The 20,226-nt window shown below is 34.5% G+C and overlaps 2 protein-coding genes across 3 annotated transcripts in view; one reads left to right on the forward strand and one right to left on the reverse strand.

Annotated features, from left to right (window-relative positions):
• Pex1 (peroxisomal biogenesis factor 1) overlaps positions 1 to 9,024 on the reverse strand; it is a 47,292-nt gene extending 38,268 nt beyond the window's left edge. The window contains exons 1-6 of the mRNA XM_022076926.2: positions 8,822 to 9,024; positions 7,373 to 7,612; positions 6,612 to 6,726; positions 2,636 to 3,483; positions 1,709 to 1,998; positions 1,075 to 1,202 (exon numbers count right to left, since the gene is read on the reverse strand). Of these exons, the coding sequence (XP_021932618.2) occupies positions 1,075 to 1,202; positions 1,709 to 1,998; positions 2,636 to 3,483; positions 6,612 to 6,726; positions 7,373 to 7,612; positions 8,822 to 8,923 (1,723 nt within the window). The 5' untranslated portion in view covers positions 8,924 to 9,024. The remainder of the gene's footprint in view (positions 1 to 1,074; positions 1,203 to 1,708; positions 1,999 to 2,635; positions 3,484 to 6,611; positions 6,727 to 7,372; positions 7,613 to 8,821) is intronic.
• A 190-nt stretch (positions 9,025 to 9,214) lies between these two features.
• On the forward strand, positions 9,215 to 20,037 carry CycB3 (cyclin B3). Of its 2 annotated transcripts, none has more exons than XM_022076934.2 (9): positions 9,215 to 9,328; positions 9,585 to 9,775; positions 10,540 to 10,889; positions 14,667 to 14,874; positions 15,582 to 15,812; positions 16,850 to 17,005; positions 17,125 to 17,299; positions 17,822 to 17,927; positions 18,798 to 20,037. In XM_022076934.2, the coding sequence occupies exons 2-9, from the start codon at positions 9,587 to 9,589 to the stop codon at positions 18,847 to 18,849; spliced, it is 1,467 nt and encodes a 488-aa protein (XP_021932626.1). In that variant the 5' UTR covers positions 9,215 to 9,328; positions 9,585 to 9,586; the 3' UTR covers positions 18,850 to 20,037. The 2 variants fall into 2 exon arrangements, with proteins under 2 accessions (XP_021932626.1, XP_021932625.1); XM_022076933.2 differs by having other exon boundaries at positions 9,220 to 9,399.
• Positions 20,038 to 20,226: the final 189 nt, after the last annotated feature.

Below are 20,226 nucleotides of genomic sequence, written 5' to 3' on the forward strand. Positions count from 1 at the left end.
GAGAAAATCAAGATATAAATTATCATATATCATAATAAATAAATTTCTATGAATTGATTCACTGATGAATGAGTACATCTTTAACAATCAATGATCAAGCAATTGACTCACATTCCACACACAAATTTAGTATATCCATTACATATACACATGTGCTTCTTTTTCTAGCAATTACAAATTTTTAAAGTTCATGTATGTTCCCATCATGCATGTATAATAACTGTATGTGTGAATGGATTAATGCATGAATGCTTACAAACAGTTACAACTTCACAATTATATTTCAGTAACTTACTCCATGAAACTGAGTCCCTCTTGAGAAACCAATATTCACTCAGCTGGTCAATGTCTCATCTTAAGAACCAAAAGATTCATTACCTCGTTCACAACAGACCAGCGCTGGTACCTATCATGAGCCAGTTGATTCCAACACACACCCCTTCATACTGTTTCTTTAAGATTCACCTTAATATCATCTTCCCATTTATTACTAGGTCTCTATTCATATTTTTCCAACCATAACTGTTATGTGTTTATTATCTTCCCATACATTCCATATACCCTGCCCATCTCATATTCTGATTTGATTGCACCAATAATAAATGGTGATGTATTTAGAAGCAAAATTTTCTTTGTTATACTTTAATTAATTCTGTAAGAAATGCTGATATACACTGTGGATAAGTAAAGTGTACTCACTTGTCTGTAGTGCATAAAAACCTTTATAAACTGGAACACTGAGCAAAACAGAAAATTTTCTTGGTCCTGTGGCATTCCATTTTGAACAGGTCACTATTACTCTCAGCCTAAAAATGAAAGCTTCCAAGGCTTATGATGGTAACCTTTTGCTAGCTTCCTCTTACCTATTTCACACTGGGCACTCTCGTTTAGTTACATCTGTTAAATCATCTTACATTATCACATATTAATACGTCAGTGAACGACATTCAAATTCCCCAGGTATTTTACATTGCCACCTCAGCATATACAATACGCTGTCTTAAAGAAATTCTAACAAAAATCTTCTATAATGTAATAATTACACTGTTACAGTAATAAAATCTTAGGACTTACCAACAATAAGGATATTATCTGATGTCAAGTTTGTCCTGAATGGTAAAAGTTTTGTAACAAGAGGTGTAAGATGCAAACTCATTTCCAAGGTTGTTATTCCTTCAGATACAAGTTTCTGGAAGTTGTTACTAAATAAGGGACATAAAATAACACTAAAATAATTACAAAATAGATTGATTGCATCAACTAGATGTAAAATGTATTAAACTGGCAGTAATATAACTACAGCTTAATACAGAAATATTCAGAAACTCCTATTTTAACAAAAAGATTTATATGACTTTCATGATAGTCAAACACACAGAATCTCACACTAAACTTATTCTCTGTTTAGCTGTCTCACTGAAATTTTCATGAACTCTTTCACCATTTAAGAAACAAGCATTTTTATGTTTTAAAATATTAAAATGTGAAGCACGCATAGGTAAATCCAAAACTGTGTAACATTTTTAAGGCAACAAAGTTATAAAATTTTAAAAGAAAACATCCTGTACATTCCTTCCTCATTCACAAATTAATAGAAGCAGTATGAGGGTATACAAGAATCTACACTTGAAGAGATGTTTCATTTCTCAGAGTAAACTGAATTGATACATGCCTCATATTATCACTTACAACAGAAATATATACTAACCCAAATTGAACACTGTGGGCATCATTATTACCCAACTCTTTATCAGCACTTGGATATATCAAATGTGAAGTGTTTTCCTTCACTCTGAACTTGCACTTTCTGACAATGTCTGGATACAGAATAACATATTCTACCCCAGCAGGTAACAGGCTGACTAAGACATGGGTTGTACTAGATGAAGTTGCTTGTAGAGGCAGAAATGATTCAGAATTGATGAGCAGACAATGTGTTTTCACTTGTTCAGCTATGTAAGACCTACATAAGGTTTCTAATTCTTTGGTACTATTTTCCTAGAAGAGACATCAGATGCATAATATGAGCAACATGTCAATAGCATAAACTGTGTTCTTTATATTAACACACCTTTTAGCTTCACCATATTCATCTGTCTATATATAATTATATCACTCTGAATAAACAAGATTTCATGCAATTTGATACTTATGAGTTATATTTTTCTGAAGATCAATAAGTAGTTTTAAGTGGAAGGCTTTTGGTTTCACCATAAGCTGAAACAGGTCTGCAAGACAAAATCAGTTCTAGCAATTGCAAATCAAGAAATATTTTTCATTCATAATAAGAAGAAGCTCAAAATAGACCTCCAGAGATACTGTAGTCCTCACTGAAGATTTGTTGAGCTCTGTCCATCATCAGGATTCAACAAGTACATTAAAACAAAAATAATATTAATAAAAAATGCATACCACAAATTTAAAACAGATGGCAGCAGTTTTCACATAAGAGAAAAAATCATTGAAAATGTGTGTCAATTCGAACTTGACATTAGATCTAATGGAATAAAATTTACTGTCAAGACCACCTTAACAATGAACCCAAAGGATTAAGTCTCAAATAAATTTGAATTTGGGTTTTAATAGGTCAAATAAAATGATTTAAAATAAAGTGATTGATCAGTCACACACATACCCAATTCCCCAGTGGAGTAATTTGTATTTCAGAGAGAAGAGGCATTGCTGCACTGTCAACTACTTCCAAATTCACTCTTTCACCAATCTCCACACCCAAAACTGATCTTGTAACAGCAGACACCAATAAGCTGTCATGTCCAATTTCTTTATTTACTGTCACTTTATCCAGATATTCTTTAAAACTGTCAGAGAGGCTCATGTAAATATCCTCAATAACATACAACAGCACATGAACACTTGCAGAAACAGTTCCTAATGAAGATACCGTGGAATTCTCGTGCATATGAGATTCATCATTTTTACTCCCATGTTTACTACGAGAGGCTTTAAAGCCTGAAGGGTCAGAAACTCTGATCAACTTACAAGTTAATACACCTTTTCTACTATTTACATAATCAGTATCCACACTTGGCATACAACATCTTCTGACAAACACATTATAAGGATGTAATAACAAATTATCTTCACTTTTTCTTTCAAGTTTTGATGACGGAAGATGTAAAGGATGAACTCGGTAAACCACAGGAAGAGGTCTGTTATTATAATTCTTCAATACAGCAATGGTCTGATGCTCTGCTTCCATCCTGCACAGACACTTTACCAGCATATCTTCTTTGTTGGCACTACTGTCTGACACGTAGCTCCTTAAAGCATTCCAAATCACAGACACAAGAGACTGACTTGTTTTCAAATTTTCAATTTGGTCATCACATTTCTGTAGCTTTTGTCTCAAAAGATCTGTTTGCAGGTCTGTGTGTTCAACTGATGTGTTAGTCCCTGGTGGTGTAACCACTACATCTGACAAGGGCTCCAGAAGGCCAGCAGCAGAAGTTGAATCAAAACCATCTGTAAACAAGTGACATCACTAAAAGAGTCAAGAATCTGTTTAACTGCATGTAAGTTTTAATCATTGCCCTCTACACTGAAGAAGAATTCAAAATTATTATGAAGTGTTGTACTGGCTGGACCACCAAACACCACTTTTTAATGTGTATTAACTCCATCATGTAGAGATCTTCCTGAAAAGTCACTCGAATGGTAAAAAGTTCTGCTTTCATGGAACTGAACGGTATATTAGGTATATTACAGTGGTGTCACCTAGAAATTTTGCACCAGTTCTGTAGAACCTGTTAACATTTTATAAACTGCAGAACTGGTTTAAAAAATGTAAAAGCCTAAAAGGAAAAATTAAATTAGAACAATAATATATATTATTACATTGATAAATTTAGACACATAATGAATGTGTTTTAGTGAACTGATTCTTCTACATACCAACAAATATGAATAGTGGTGGTGCGTGGGCCATGTTTCTATGGAAATTATAAGTTATCTGCAAGCAGGACTCGTCACTATAAATATTTACTGTATTATGTTCCTCTAGAAGAACAGAATTTTTCATTCTGCTTCTGAGCAGCAAATTTTTGAATTACACAATTTATTATAGACTGAAGGATGAGTGTAGGGTAGTTCATTATATTTATTCAAGTAAATACTACACATTTAAGTATGATGAAAAATAGACTGCTAGTATATTTTTTCTCACGTCCACCTGGAAAGCGGCACCACATGCAATAAGCTTAAAAACATATGACAAATCTGCATGATCATAACATCATCACTATGGCTGCATTTTGGATACAGGAAATCTTTACCATAAACGTTTTTTTCCCCGCCCACAATAGATAAGCTTGCAGTCACATACAGACAGCCATCTTCTGACAGTCAAGCAGATGTAAAATTTTGAGTTCCACTCAACACTAAATCTTCCAATAATAAATTAGGTTTTTGAATTTAATGATTAATTAGAATAAATGTCTCTGTATTGAGATTGTTGTTAGAAAACATTGAGGTAACTGCAGAACTCCATGGCTCCACACCTAAAAACAAGAAACTGATCATGAGATTTCAGGTTCTCAAGCAACAAGTAGGAAGATGGCTGCCTTCTGGGATGTTGCACCATGGAAACATTTCAGAGGATTTTATTGCCTCCATCATCATCACCTGATGATAAAAGCTATAAACTCCTCTGTAACATCCATCAATATCTACCTGACTACATGGTGTAACAGCCCAGAAAACAGACATCTTGAAAAAAGTCACTTTTTGCTATTAAGAGGCCAAACAGTAGGAGGTGCAGTATTCAGACTTTGATTTTATAATATTTGCATATTTTATCTGTGTTAAACTATGTCCATCTTCAGAATGGAGAAATGCTACAGTTGTTGCTCATTCATTAACAAAAAATAATTGTTATAATAATAATAATCCTCCAGCAAGCATCCATGCATAAAAACTTAATGCACATACATTATCACTACTGCATGTTGAAGACAAAAGGATCAGTTTTTTTCTGTAGTTGATAAAGTAAATGAAACCCATCTGAATTCAACCATTCATATTTCTAACAAATTCCACAGTTTAACCACAACCAACAATTGATATGAAATAGTAAATAGATCAGGAGATAAAAAATGGATTAAACACAGAAATAAAACAGAACTATACAGAGTGTCCCAGGCAGAATTGCACAGACTGAAGGAGACAATAAATCAAAACATTATAAATAACAAAATTCCATTAAAAAGTGTCATAATCAGAATAGTTATGAGTACTCAAAGTGTGTGAAATGTCAGGAAAATGAAAACTGCTCATTACTGTACATGTGGGTAAATGATTATTGTTACAGTTCTTAAATTGTAGCATACCACACATTTTGAGGAAAAAAATGTTCAGATAATCATGTGGCTGATCTAAACCTAGTATGACTGCTTGCCATCACTTGCTACAGCACATAGTATCTGCAATGCAGTATGTTGCATGTATGGTCAAGAAACTGTACACATACTTGACCAATGACCACTATATTACAGTAGTTGCTTTGTGTGTTCTCTGTAACAGTCTTACCAAGTGAATTATTCTCTTTCCCACATTTAAGATCAATGCACATAACTGCAAAACACAAAACACTGATATTGTAGAACCATCCCTTTCGTCATTAGCATTACAAGACTAAAAACTAGAGATTTAACAACAGTAAAAGTAGGTCACTTAATCAGAGGAAGAGTTAATCTAATGAAAGATTTTAAAAAGACATATGAAAACCTTTTCTTCTATATTAATCCAATCAGACACTTACAGAGCCATCACATTATTTCAAAACAAGAAATTCCACAGAAAATAATTAAAACTATTATGTTTACTTCAGTGAAGGCTGAAAGGGCCTTGAGCTTAATGAAAAACATAAGAAAAGCATTGTTAATTGCGAATCTCTCATAGTGTTATTGAAACACGCACATCACAGTGTAACTGTGAGATTTAAATCAGGTCAGCAGGGGATACTGGGATTTAAAAGCGAGTGCTTTCAAGGCTAACACTTCTGCAACCACCCTCCACATCTGGAAGTCATCACTTAGTAGCAGTGCAGTAGAGTACAGTGCAAGAAAAAAGCAGTGGGTAAAAAAGCTTTTATTGAAACTGAACACTTTAAATATTTTCTGGGATAATTTATCATGTTTAATTTAAAGCCTCTTCCATTTTGTACCCACTCTGCTAGAACAACAGATTTACACAAAACACAAGAGAAACTGGCTACTATACTATGTAGTAACTCTGTGCTACTGAATATATGGGCTGGAAACTAAGATGAACATGAATACAGCAGACTGTTCATCTCTGCAATAATTCACAATCATCGTGACAAGAACAGCTTCAAAACAGATTTATGCCATGCCAAGACACTCAAATGAACACATTTCAGTCTCTTATAAATAAAAGTTGATTTCATAAAGTGACAAGTCTGCGTTTATTATCTGAAGAATGAAACATTACAGTTCAAAATTCATCCATTACTGATCACTTCACAGCTCTGCAGAAGCCTGCACAGATAATACTGGTGTCAATTATTGTGTGTGAAAATTCATTATTAATTTCTTAGTAATTCTGATGATAACAAGAAACAAAGTAACTCTTACCAACATGCAGTGACAGATGCAGACATCTGGAGATCCATATCACAAGAATCTGCTTAGACCACACGACTCTCACTTGATCCAGCACTGATGACTGAACGAGACTGCTATTCATTTCCTAAAGCAAGAAACAGATGAGTCTAAAGGGTCCTGATAATGGTGTGCTGGAATAAGCTTGATTTTTGTTATTTTTAACTGTATCTATCATCTTCATTATCTGTCTCCATCACTGGAGGGAGACTAGGTCTGTCTCAGAGACCCACAACTCTTTAACCTTCACCTGATGATGGAGACACATCCAGTCTGTAGAACATTGTTTTCTTTAACAAATAACAAAGATGATGGACAATGTCCAAAATAACAAAGGTTGAGCTTAAAGAAACTGGTGATTTTAAAATTACAAATTTTCAACAAACATAAATATCTTGAAGATTTCTGTCTTCTGGGTTATTGCGCTGTGTAGTCTGGTCGATGTTAACCAACGTTTCAGAGGTCATACTGCCTCCGTCATCAGGGCGATGACGGAGGCAGTATGACCTCTGAAACGTTGGTTAACATCGACCAGACTACACAGCGCAATAACCCAGAAGACAGAAATCTTCATACTCACCGCTGTGAGAACCTCAAGTCTTACATAAATATCTTGCCTTACAGAAGAAATTCAGTAGGCTCCTTACTAACCATACATTTTCATATGCCTGTCTTTTCTTACATAAACAAATATACTAAGCTGAAACTGTAATCATTCCCAGTCATGAACTTACCAAGATTTCCCAATCATCTGCTGTTACAGGAGTTACATTTACTCTGCTAACTGGAGAAATGCTGGAGCAAAGTGAAACTGTTACCTTTTCTCCATCCTTTAACCCCAGCTTCTGAGCATAAGTAGCACTTATACCAACAATATTATCATTATTATTATTATTACTGGAGCTATGAGATTCTGAGCTCCAAGAGAAATATCCACACTTCTTTGACCCATACTCCTGTTTTAGTACACATGCCTGCAGAAAATAAACAAGGAATTAAGTTTAACCTGGAGACATACAACTTTTAAAAACATTAGAAAGTTTTGTAACTGAGATGCTAGTTTTTATTTTAATGAGTTACCTTTATAACATTAATAGCACTGAAGTAACATTATAATGCAAACAGTTTCCACATCATATATTACATTAATAATAAGAACATATTACTATGGGGCTCTTTAAAAGATTGTCTTCAATAGAGTCATATGAAAAAACTATGTAATATTATAACCAAAACATGTAAAACCCATAAATCCAATTTAATTAACACACTGCTTCTGTGATCCTATCACAAAAGCAGAATGATTTTGTTGTGTACTGAAACACTACCAAAATCAGACTGTCATTCCATTACAATATTATTCTGCTACTTTAATATAATAATGTTTCCAACTAAACATATTAAAATATCAGATGTACCATACATACCAAATGATTCTCATTTGCCTCTGTACATAACATAATTTTTGTATTTGTTAATTTGCAAGTAAATAAGCTTCAGTGTACATGAGGACAAGATAGATCATCCAAATGATGGCATTCCATTACCGGTTACTATTTTACATACAAATGTATTAACAGTTTCAAAACAAATTCTTAAAGTTGAGAAAAATAACGTTAGTTCAGTTCTGACATAAACCTAATATGAATTCTGCTCTTTGAAAATATTCTGCAATTATGTTGTATTTGTACTTGTATTATCTTGGCTTGTAATTCCAAGGAACATAAGGCATTTCATACTCGAACTGATAAATATGTTAAATTTAATGAAATATAATTCACCAAGGTATAAGTATACATGTGAAGCTAAAGTTATGATTTCCAGTGTCCTACATTTTAATGGAAAGAGAAACTAGAATGTATGAGCATGTAACAAAAATTAAAACTACGTGGATGGTTACCATACTTTTAGATTACAGAAAAATGTTAATGATTACTTAACCCAATTCGCTTATAGGTTAAGATGAAGTTTGTTATACTTAGGTGATGCCTAACAAGCTGACTGCCTTTATCTCTAATAACATAAAATAAAGCACAGTATAAAAAATACAGTTTCACTCCAACTATGTAATTGCATCAGTAGGCCCGTATCTTTTGTGACACTTTGCTTGTCATTAGAAATCAAGTTCGTAACCTGGAGTTGCGATGAAATCGTAAATTTGCAATTCCAAATTAGAAACTCACCAGAGCATCTGTACCCTTAAGCTTTTCGAGCCACCTCTCTGAAAAGTGCAAGAAGCAATTATGTACTGATATATATTTAACAGAAAATGTTTCATCCCTCATTTCTTCTTTACATTCAACCTGATTCGATTTTTGGAACTACAAATTCATCTCTCCGCTCCCCTCAATCAGCTGACCGCGCTGGGGAACAGCTGATTAATAAAAATCTCATTTTTTTTAGTAGAAGTAACATTTTGCTTCTTATATAATTGATTATTTAAGACATTTATTTAAACATAAAAAAATAATATTTCACTCAAAAACTATTACTGTTTATTACGTTTCGAATTTGTCAGGGGTCCTTAACGGTTAGTCACTTTTATCGCCCTTCATTGGAAGAATGTCTTAACCAATAAGAATTCAGATATCGTTACACACGCACACACACAGGTTATTACAGCCTGGTGTTGAAATTCGAAAAAACGTTACAGTTTGTGCAAGGCATAATTCGTAGTTAGTATATTACAGGTACGGGAAAGATTGCAAAGGAAACTTGACTAAATTTCTTAACCAACTGTTGAGCTTTTACTAAATATAAAGTGAGTATCACAACACACTACATTTCATTTTTAGTTTCCATTTTCTTCGGAATCTTTAATAGAAATTTAGAAGTTGGGGCATTTAAACTGCAGGTGCTAACGGTTTTCTTGAGTGGAACGATGGCTTATCCACATGTCAGTACTGTCACATGAATTTGTTCCTTTAATATAGACTGTAATTTCAGATATGTGGGCTCAGAAAATAAACGATCATATCACTGCAGTGGTGCTGAAGAAAGGAGTTATTACCCGAAGTCAGAATGCTGCAAATGCAGGTAAAAATGAAAAAAGGAGGGAGCTATTAAAGAGAAAAGCCGAAGGTTCTCCACCTAAAGATAAGAATCTTAAACGACCCGCATTCGGAGATATTACAAATGTGAGTATTTTTTGCCTGATGTGAATATAATAGAATTGAATTGAACTTAATTTATTTTCATTCCATGAATACTTCATAGGCCCAAGCCAAGGATGTAGAACATGTAGCACAAATATAGAATTTGTTTCTAATATAAATGACATTCTTTAATTTAGTTTAATTTGGAAGCAACTGTGAAGTTGCAGAGTTTCATACCACTACAGGAATTTGAGCTTTCAGATATTTAAACAATAATTTGTGAAAAATAATTTATTCTTACTTAAAGGTCTCGTATACTTCCAGAAAATGTAGAATAAGTGTAGCTTTCTTCACTTGCATTCAAGCCTTTACTAAATTCAAATAAAGATTGATAACAGTGTGTGATCTCTCAAGTTTCAGTTTGCAATTTGTTCATGATAAAATTTAACCTGAAGTGATGCATGTCACATAACCAAACACTTTTCTTCAATAAACAAATTATAAGTAGTTTATGTGAATTATGGAAGTACTGTCTGTGAAAGTTGTATAGTAGGGAAAGTGAGGAAACAATTGTAGACTAAAGGCCTAGAAATTCTTATGATAATGCTGTGTATATTGTTCACAAACTAAATTTAAATATAAAACAAATAGATAATGCTGATGAATATTGTAACACCTTACTCTGGGAAGCAGTTTTTCCTCTTTTATGCAAGTTATGTATTTGTTTTTTTTTATCTGTCACACATTTTCCATTTAAACAATAAAGAAGTGTTAACATGATAAACTAACAAGCCTTTCCTCAACAGGCACATGGAAATAATGTATCACAAGATGCTAAGAAGTTGCGAAAGGAAGTTACTACATCAAAGGCAGTTCCTAAAGGCAAAGATAACGTAGCTGTAACAACTAAAAGCACTGTTTTTCAACCCATACTCAAAACACTTACAACTATTAAGAAAATGCCTGTTTCAACAAAACCCAAAGTAATAACAATACAGAAGAGTGAAGGAATTGATACAAAGTTGAGCACATATCCAGTGCTAGCAGGAGACATTAAGGAGGACATTAATGCAGTTTCTGAAACACAGCAGTACAGCTTATCACGCAACGATATCAGCGGTGATGGTTCATTGTATATATCAGCCTTAGAAGACATGTAAGTTAAAATGTGGTGCAGAATTTATATAATTACTATTAGAATTAAAATTATTTACATTCTATTGATCCTTTATAGTACAAGCCAAGGATGTGGAACAGGTCATAGTATGAATATGAACCCTTGGTACAATAAAATACTAAAACAAAATTATGACTGCATACTTATTATAGCAGTTTACATAAATATTTGCATTATTTAATATTTTTCAATTGAAGTAAATTTGTCTGTAGAGGATGAGGAGTGAGGTCAAAGATAATTTTTCTGGGTTGGCTTAAATACTTTTTTCATGATTTAAACTTTTAATGCTAACTGGAAGAGTAATAATTTGATCCCTGAGCAGTAAGCACCTTTCTGATAATTAGTGAGGTTAGCACTCAGCTGATGGAGACCATGCTTATGCCTTGTATTTATGCTATGTATGTCAGAGTTTGTTTGGAACTTCTTGCTGTTCACAGGGAAATACAGTAATGAGAGAAGGAATTTGTATTATACCTGGGATTGTTTTGGTCATGTATTGTATTGCCTCTTTCTTTGTTGGGCTCTAAAACTATTATTTACCTTTACTGGTGGAATTTCACTTACTGTGGAATATCTGCAATTTTCCAAATAGTTCTTACTTTGTTATTGTATACCTTCCTACTGGCCTACAGAGCATCAGCCCATGTTCAAGTTCATTTGAGTATGTGAGTGGGTAAATGAGCAGATTGGTTGTAGACAGTAGAGTTGAGAGAAATGCTGAAGAAGCGCTCAGTGAGAAGAAGATTATGGTAATAAATGTATCATATAAGTGTGAAAATAATGCAGAAGATAGATCATTCAAGATATGTGATTCATAACTGCAAAGAATTGTTATGAAGAACACAATTATTTACAATAAGACGGAGATTAATAATCCATATTTCAGAAAAAATTATCCAGCATGTTAAACAGTGATTAATATTACAATATCATAAACATTTTTGGATGTGCGTGGATTTGTAATCATTCAATAGGAATCAAAGAAAAGCGGATAAATGATGTTTATTTATTATTTATTTGACTGCAAATGGGTTTTTACCCGGTGGCAGTGGTCCTACAATAAGACACAACAAAACATAAGACAACAAAAACAATAAGAAACAACAGAACAATGAGACAGAACAAAACAATACGACACAAAAAAACATAAGACAACAAAAACAATAACAACAGAACAATGAGACAGAACAAAACAATAACACAAAAAACATAAGACAACAAAAACAATAACAATAAGAAACAACAGAACAATGAGACACAACAAAACAGTAAGACATAAGACACAACAAAAACAATGAGACACAAAAAACATAAGGCACAAATAAACATAAGACAACAAAAACAATAACAATGAGACAGAACAAAACAATAACACAAAAAACATAAGACAACAAAAACAATGAGACACGACAAAACAGTAAGACAAAAAGACATAAGACATAACAAAAACAATGAGACACAAAAAACATAAGGCACAACAAGAACAATAAGACACAACAAAACAACACACCACACTCAAAATAAAACAACTCATAATATTACAAAACCATATAACCTAAAGTACATAACTTAAAAATTAATACCAACTAGACATAAGACAGTAACAGTAATGAATCACACGTTTCATCAGGACCTTCTCTTCACTTCACTACACTTATGAAGCCTTCCCATCCTCACCCCAATTTACCCCCCTTCACTGCACCCACCCATCTATTCCCTTTACTTCACCTCATTTATCACTTTCCTAACCTTCTTCCTAAACGTACTTGGTTTACAGGAAAGAGTCCCTAAAAACTCAGCAGGTAGCTGGTTCCAGAGTTGGATGGTCCTATTTACAAAGGAATATTTTCCGATATCTGTTCTTTGTTTTCTGCTCCTAACTTTCCGAATATGATCGACCCTGCTCAGGTAGTATGGCCTTTGCAATCTGTCACCTATAGCTTTCCATGCCCGATCTCCCGTGTACGCCTTGAAGAGAGCACATATTCGTGCTATCTTTCTATGCTGTGCCAGGGTTTCCCAGTTCGAATCGCTCCTGTGATATGCAAATTTACATGCTTTATTTTGCACCCGTTCTAACGCATTTATCTGCCCCTCCCTGTAAGGATCCCAGCACGCTGCCCCATATTCCAGAATCGGACGCACTAGTGATGTGTAGGCTAGCCTTTTAGTGTTACTATTCCCCTTTTTGAGAACACGCATTGTAAAATGAAGTGCCTTCCAGGCTTTTTTCACCGTATAATTTACTTGATCAGCCCAGCTTAAATCGCTGCTTAAGAGTATTCCCAAGTATTTACAACTTTTCACTTCCGGAATTATTTGGTCCCGTAACGAATAGTGTAGTGGTTCCTTCACCCGACTTCTCGTGAAACTAACTGCCTTACTTTTACTTGGGTTAATTTTCATAACATTTTCAGCCGCCCATTCCCCCAGACTGTTTAGATCCATCTGCATCTTTTCTATATCTTTACTATTTATAATTTTCCTATATATTATACAGTCATCTGCAAAAAGTCTAATAGTCGATTCAATGTTCCTCCAAATATCATTTACGTACGCGAGGAATAGAAGTGGACCCAATACACTCCCTTGCGGTACTCCTGACGTTACTCTGACTTCCTCTGATAATTGCCCTCCTACTCTAACTCTCTGCGTTCGGCCTAAAAGAAATTCTCTTATCCATACGACTATCCTCGAGTCCACGCCCGATGCCGCGATTTTCATAAGCAGCCGATCGTGAGGAACTAAATCGAAGGCCTTCGAAAAATCGATTATAATCGCGTCTAACCTTCCTCCGTTATCCAGTGTGTCTGCAATGTCCTGACAAACCGTGATTACTTGACTTTCACATGAATATCCCGGCCTGAACCCATGTTGACCCTCAAATAACCAATTCTTTTCCTCCCAGTTTTGCAGACCACCGATGTTAAACTGACCGGTCTGTAATTTGTGACCAATGATCGATCACCTCCTTTGTAAATAGGAACTACTATGGCTTTTTTCCAGTCCCTTGGTATAGTGGCATTATTAATTGTTACGTCCAATAATCGCGCCAGGTATGGAATCATGGCTTCCCCACCCAGTTTTAGAATTTCCCCAGAAATGCTGTCAGGCCCTACTGATTTGCTTTTTCCCATCCTTGCTAGCCTTTTTCTAATGATTTTAGTACTAATGGCGAAGGGTTCGCCTGAGTTAGCGCATTGTATCTGCGGGATGCTACGCTTGCAGCTAAATACCGAAGAATAATAGAAATTAAGGGAGTTGGCCTTTTCTATCGAGTCAGTAATGAGCCGTCCATTACCATCCTTGATTGCCGGAATATTTTCCCTGTTTCCTTTACGTCGTTTTACATACTTGTAGAAATCAGTCCAGCATTTACCTTCATTTCTTAATATTGTCCGTAAAAATGTTTCCTGCACATTTTGTTTAGCTAATAGCAACTGCTTTGATAGACGTTTCAGTTCCTCTTGGTGCTGTTGTCCTAATTTTCTGCTGTTATATGCTTTTCTCACCCTTGACTTTAACCGTTTCACCTCCTTATTGTAGTATTCAGGGTCCGAATTTTTTCTCAGTATTTTATGTGGCACAAAACGTTGGAAATATAATTCAAATATACTAGCCACTTAATAATATTAGTTCACCCCAAAATTGCAGAATACTTTGTGCAAATATTTTGCACTCTGAATAGTCTCACCAGAGATGAGTCAGTGAGTGTATTTCTGGGGCCCTGCTTTAGATAATCTTCTCTTCTTTCAGTCCCAGTGATGGCTTATGCAGTGAAGGTGAACCACAAGTGCTTGCAGTGACAGTGCCAGAACCAGAACCAGAAGCTTCTAAACCCAAGGGTAGTCCTGTTTCTGAACTGCCAAAGGATGTTGTTGACTTTGATAAGGAAACCTTAAGGGACCCCTTTCAAGTGTCTCTGTATGCCATGGATATCTTCAGCTACCTCAAGGAGAGAGAAGTGAGCCAGTCATTTTTATCCTGAAACAATTTGTTTGGCAGCCACATAAATATAACTCCAGTGATTTGATATTTTAGTCTTTTGTATGATTAAGTAGGAGTTAACATTGCACTACCTAGTTTCTGTGGGCCATGAAGTGTTTGATAACTTTAGAGTTAAACTTTATTTTGAAGAGAGCATTACAATTTTATGATATACAGATATTAAAACAGAGTTATGAGGACCAACTTTGAAACTTTCTTACTCACGTTATACTGTCCAACTTTCAGTGCAGCTAGCATTTTATTCAAATACCTACCAAAAGTACACACACCTTGTCATAGAAATAAAACAAGTTCTGATATAGATAGGAAGTATGGCAATTTAAAAAGTATTGTAAAATAAATAATATTTGAGTTACTATAATACACAACATTCTAACACAAGGGTGGATGGAAGAATGCAATAAAACTCAGCTTTGTGTTTGAAGTACATTTTTTGAAAGCTGACTTCTAAATTTAAGTAACTAATTGCAATGGTAGGACACTGCTGATCTTGGTCCAACCAAATTTTTATAGTCCTATTATTTTCACACCAGCATTGGTATAATTGGATATTTTTAAGCTGTGTTCTGCCATTTACATCCCTTTATTGTAACTTCCTTAATGTTATCCTGTTATTTTTAACAAGATCACAATTTGATGTTGGGTATTTGTTACCTTTTCCAGGTGCTGTATAAGATTGACAATTATATGGAAAGACAACAATCAATTACACAGTGGATGCGATCACTGTTGGTCGATTGGATGGTGGAGGTTCAGGAAAACTTTGAACTTAACCATGAAACACTATACTTAGCAGTCAGATTAGTTGACCTGTACTTGACAAAAATTGTAGTTAACAAAGAGACACTTCAACTGCTTGGAGCTGCAGCTGTATTTATTGCTAGCAAGTTTGATGTAAGTAGTTTTGACTAAATTTTATAATTAAATGTTATTTAGCTAGATGAACTAAGTCACAAACTTAAAAGTATTAAACATGTAACATCATGTGCATATGCACACACAAATATACAGTGGAACACTGTATTTACTATGATTTGGGGGTTGATGAAAAATATTATAAATTTCAGTAAATCATGTAAGTAAATAAAAGCAGTGTATGATTAATTTTACAATATAATTCCAAGAAACTAAATATGGATACAATATTTCCTTGGTATGTGGGCTATTTAATATCTGTAACATTGGGGAGCGTAAATTTTACAATGATGGGATCATTGTCAGAGGTCAGTACACTTTCTTGGATGCTTTGTGTGGTAATTTTTTCCAGGTAACCCCAAAATTCTGCAACAAAATGCTTTTGGAAACAGCTTTAAAAGAATTCCCAATCCATCCACGATCCTTTCTGGTTCTAATAGTGGACAGGAATGCAGTTTGCTTTGGTACTCATGAATGATTGTTTAGGATCCACTAATATTTGAAAAAGACCTAGTGCCTTTAGCATACCCTCTCTCTACTATGACTGCTAAAAGAAACCTCACCAACCCACCATTGATACTGACTGTAAAGCAACAAAGATATTGTTCAACCCTGTCTTATGTAGACCCTCACAAATCCCCCCCCCCCCCCCCCAACAAAAAAAATACCCAGCCAGTGTGCAGAAAGAGGACAAAATCCTAGTTCACGTTTGTCCTCATTTGTGTAAAAGAAAGTCATGTATGGATAATTCTGAAACTGAATAACTGGGAGTTTACTGTACACATATTTTCCAGAAATGGTAGGGAAATTGATGGAACTGAAAAAACATGTAAGTCCTGGGAATGCAAATACAGGGTTTTACTGTAATGCCCTTCTGCTTTGATACATTCAATATGTTTTGCAGAATGACATTTTTAATGCATTTTCCTAGTTAATGGTGATTTGATTCCTGGTCTCATAAACCTTGTACTAAATGTCTTCAGTATTTAATTTTGTGATAAAAACTTTATTTCTAGGAACGCAGCCCTCCGCTTGTGGAAGACTTCCTCTATATATGTGATGGTGCATATAACCGCAGTGAACTAATAAAGATGGAAATTGATGTTCTAAAAGCTGTTGATTTTAATCTTGGGATTCCTCTGTCTTACAGGTTTCTACGCCGATATGCCAGGGTAAGACCACCTCTATTGATAATCCTATTATTTTAAAATCTTTTTGAAAATTGAATAAATGCCACTTTATAACATTATGTTGTTACAAAACTAAAGTCACTGTGTTTGCTTGTTTACAGGGTGCTAAAATTTCTTTGCCAACACTGACACTGGCACGATATATTCTAGAGTTATCACTTATGGAATATAGTTTTGTGTCAGAGTCAAGCTCCAAGCTGGCAGCTGCAACATTATTGTTAGCACTGAAGACCAAACTTCTGGGTGGCTGGACACCAGCACTGCAGTATTATTCAGGTGTGATCTTTATTCTTGCATATGGAAATAATGAACTATTCCTGCAGAACACATATTGGTATGCATCTCATTCCAGAAACCAGATGTTTTGACTGAAGTTTTTCATTATTTCCCTCAGTCATTTTAGAAAAATGCCAGGATAGTACTGTAAGTTAGGCAACAACTGTTCCCTTCCAAATCCATTTAATTGCAGAGGATCCCCATATTTACAACTTCCTGGGGACTGATAACAATTATAATATATGCAAGTATAAGCTTAGGTACTTTATTTCAAGTATATTATTAAGCAGTGTATTGAAATAGGAATTCCACTCACTCAACTGCGATGTTCAGGTCTCGTCTTTAAAATTGGCCGTATGTAAAGAATGTTACCAACTGCATCAGACGGAGTATAAAATACACTGCCTCCCCTATTTTCAAAGTTAAACATAGTTGTGCATGACAAACAACTTTGCATAGGACTTACTGTCAGATTTTGTCTTGTGTTATGCATAAATTTAATTGTAGTGTGGTATTTTACAGGTTATAAGTTAGAAGATATTAAGGACCTTGCGCACCAGCTGAATGCAATGCTTCAGAAAAAGCCAAAGGCACCTCTGGAAACTGTTAGAAATAAATATTCCCACAAGTATGTATTCGTCTTTCAGTTTGTTGTTATACCAAGAAAAGCAGCATGCTTTTAGAAGTTACTGTTCATGACTGTAATCTTGAGACTTGCAAGGAATGCAGGAAGTCCAAAGCATTAAAGGCAGATGCTATCTTTCCTTTCTCGTTCACCCCACTTCCTCACCCCGCAAGTCTCAATATTACAGTCACGAACTGTACTTATTGAAAATTACATTTTAAATACTGTGATACTGAAGGGGTTTTTTTTAAGGTGGGGGGATCCTTTATTTCTTTGGGTTATGGGACAACATTTTTAAATGCATATTAGTTGCCAAAACCACATGTCCATGTGCAAGTACTATTACACAGCCGTGGAAAGGTGTGCATTAATGACAGTTCTTTATGTTGAGATTTTAGGTTCTCATGGCAGCAAGTATGAAGATGTCTTCTAGGATGTTGTGCCACATAGTCTGGTAGAACATTACCTCTGGAATGTTGGTGTATTTGTACCAGACTACTCAGTGCAGCATCCCAGAAGATAGTCATTTTCTCATTCTTTATGATTAAATGTTCATATCAAATTGGTATAAAATAACATTTAAAGGGCTTAAGCATGTATCAGTTTTGTGTATGTTCCATTTTTGAGAAATCAGTTTGAACCATGCGTAAAAAAGAGGCTGATGTGAATCTGTTGAAGAACTTTTAGTGTAGGTCCCAACACCAAATTTAATTGAATCCATCACATAAACAAGCACACACTATCTCTCCATTATGTATTTATTTCATACACTGCAAAAAAGAACTGATATTATGCTTTAGAATTAATGTGGATACAATGTAAATTACAGTTGCATACTTTGTTTTGTGCTTTCAATTATTTTCTTTTCTACAGGATATTCTTTGAAGTTGCCAAGATTCCTCTTCTGGATAAGTTGGACATCTAAAATTCATAGTTTTCTCTGAGAAATTGACCAGCCTCAGGGTATGAAGAGTAAATGTGTAAAGATGTGCCAATACTGTATTAGTGCAATTTGGTAAAAATGACACATCTTATTCCAATTGTATTGACCTATGAGGTGGAGAACAATCTACAATACTTAAGTGTGAATCATACACTTGTTTAGATCTACATGTTTTATTGCCTTCGTGTATATACAGTTTTATAGGGAGACAACTCATTCATCATGAAAATAAGTTTAAGAACTATTTTTCAGCACAGTTAATGGACAGAAATGAGCAGCCAGCTGTATACAAGTCTGTCTGTTTAATACTGACAATTTATTTTGGCAATTATTTTAAAACTTATTTTTTTTCCATCCATCTTTTGTGTGCGTAATATTAAATGGGTGTTTTGTACGCTGGGCCACGTTTTAAAAAGTTTTAGAATGAAAATAGGATTTTATTAGGACTTGTATTTATTTCTTTTTGTGCAGGCATAATTTTGCAATTTGGAAATTTACTGCTGGGTATTCCCTTGCTTCAGAATGAAAATCTTTGTACATTATAAACAGGAGGGTGATTTTTAAACTATCTTTGTTATAGTTTTAATAACACTTGCATCATGAATGTTGAATTCAGTCAAAATTATGTGGAACCTTGTCTTAGAAAATGCTCCTTTAGGTAAGTTCTTAAAAGCTGCTAGAGTATGCTATTGTGTGCAAAATATAAAATGTGTGAGCAATAAATTGATAAGAGCATGTTACGATTATAAAGTATTTACATAGGTATTTTAAAAAATATATGTACATAGTAATTTCTTCGAAGTCTTTACAGCATTCTGTATATAGTTCAGCAGATTTGTAACACTACTGTGGTTATTGAAGGTAAATTGTCAAATGCAGTTATTAAAGCTGTCTGCAGCCATCAAAAATTCAAAGTGTACTAGATTTTATATGGAAGTGTATTCATGTTTCTAGAACTATAAGTAATTTCCATTTAATGAGTCAGCAAGCTACAGAACTTTTTTCTTGTCACTGCAGCTGTTGAGCTTTGAATTCAGTTATTCCCCTCTTTATTTTACTGTTTTATGTTTTAGTAGCAGAAATTTTAAAAAATGTATACAGTAAAAAAGACTTCTATTGATTGACAAATTAAATTCGTAATAAATAAAAAGCAATAAAACAAATTAATAATATGTATTTTTAATGGAGATCATGCCACTGGAGGACACCCTGGAACCAGAATATCATCACTTTATTTATCCTGTGTTGTATTTCATACAAGGGAAACTACAGAAGTTACAAGGTTCCTACAATGTGCAGTAGTCCCCGGTGGTCTAGCGGTTAGAACGCTGGCCTTGTAATCCTGGGGTCTCGGGTTCA

Source organism: Zootermopsis nevadensis, unplaced genomic scaffold (assembly GCF_977971745.1).
Source record: "Zootermopsis nevadensis isolate Lab colony 2312 unplaced genomic scaffold, Znev_1.0 Znev_ptg000021l, whole genome shotgun sequence".
NCBI lineage: Eukaryota > Metazoa > Arthropoda > Insecta > Blattodea > Termopsidae > Zootermopsis > Zootermopsis nevadensis.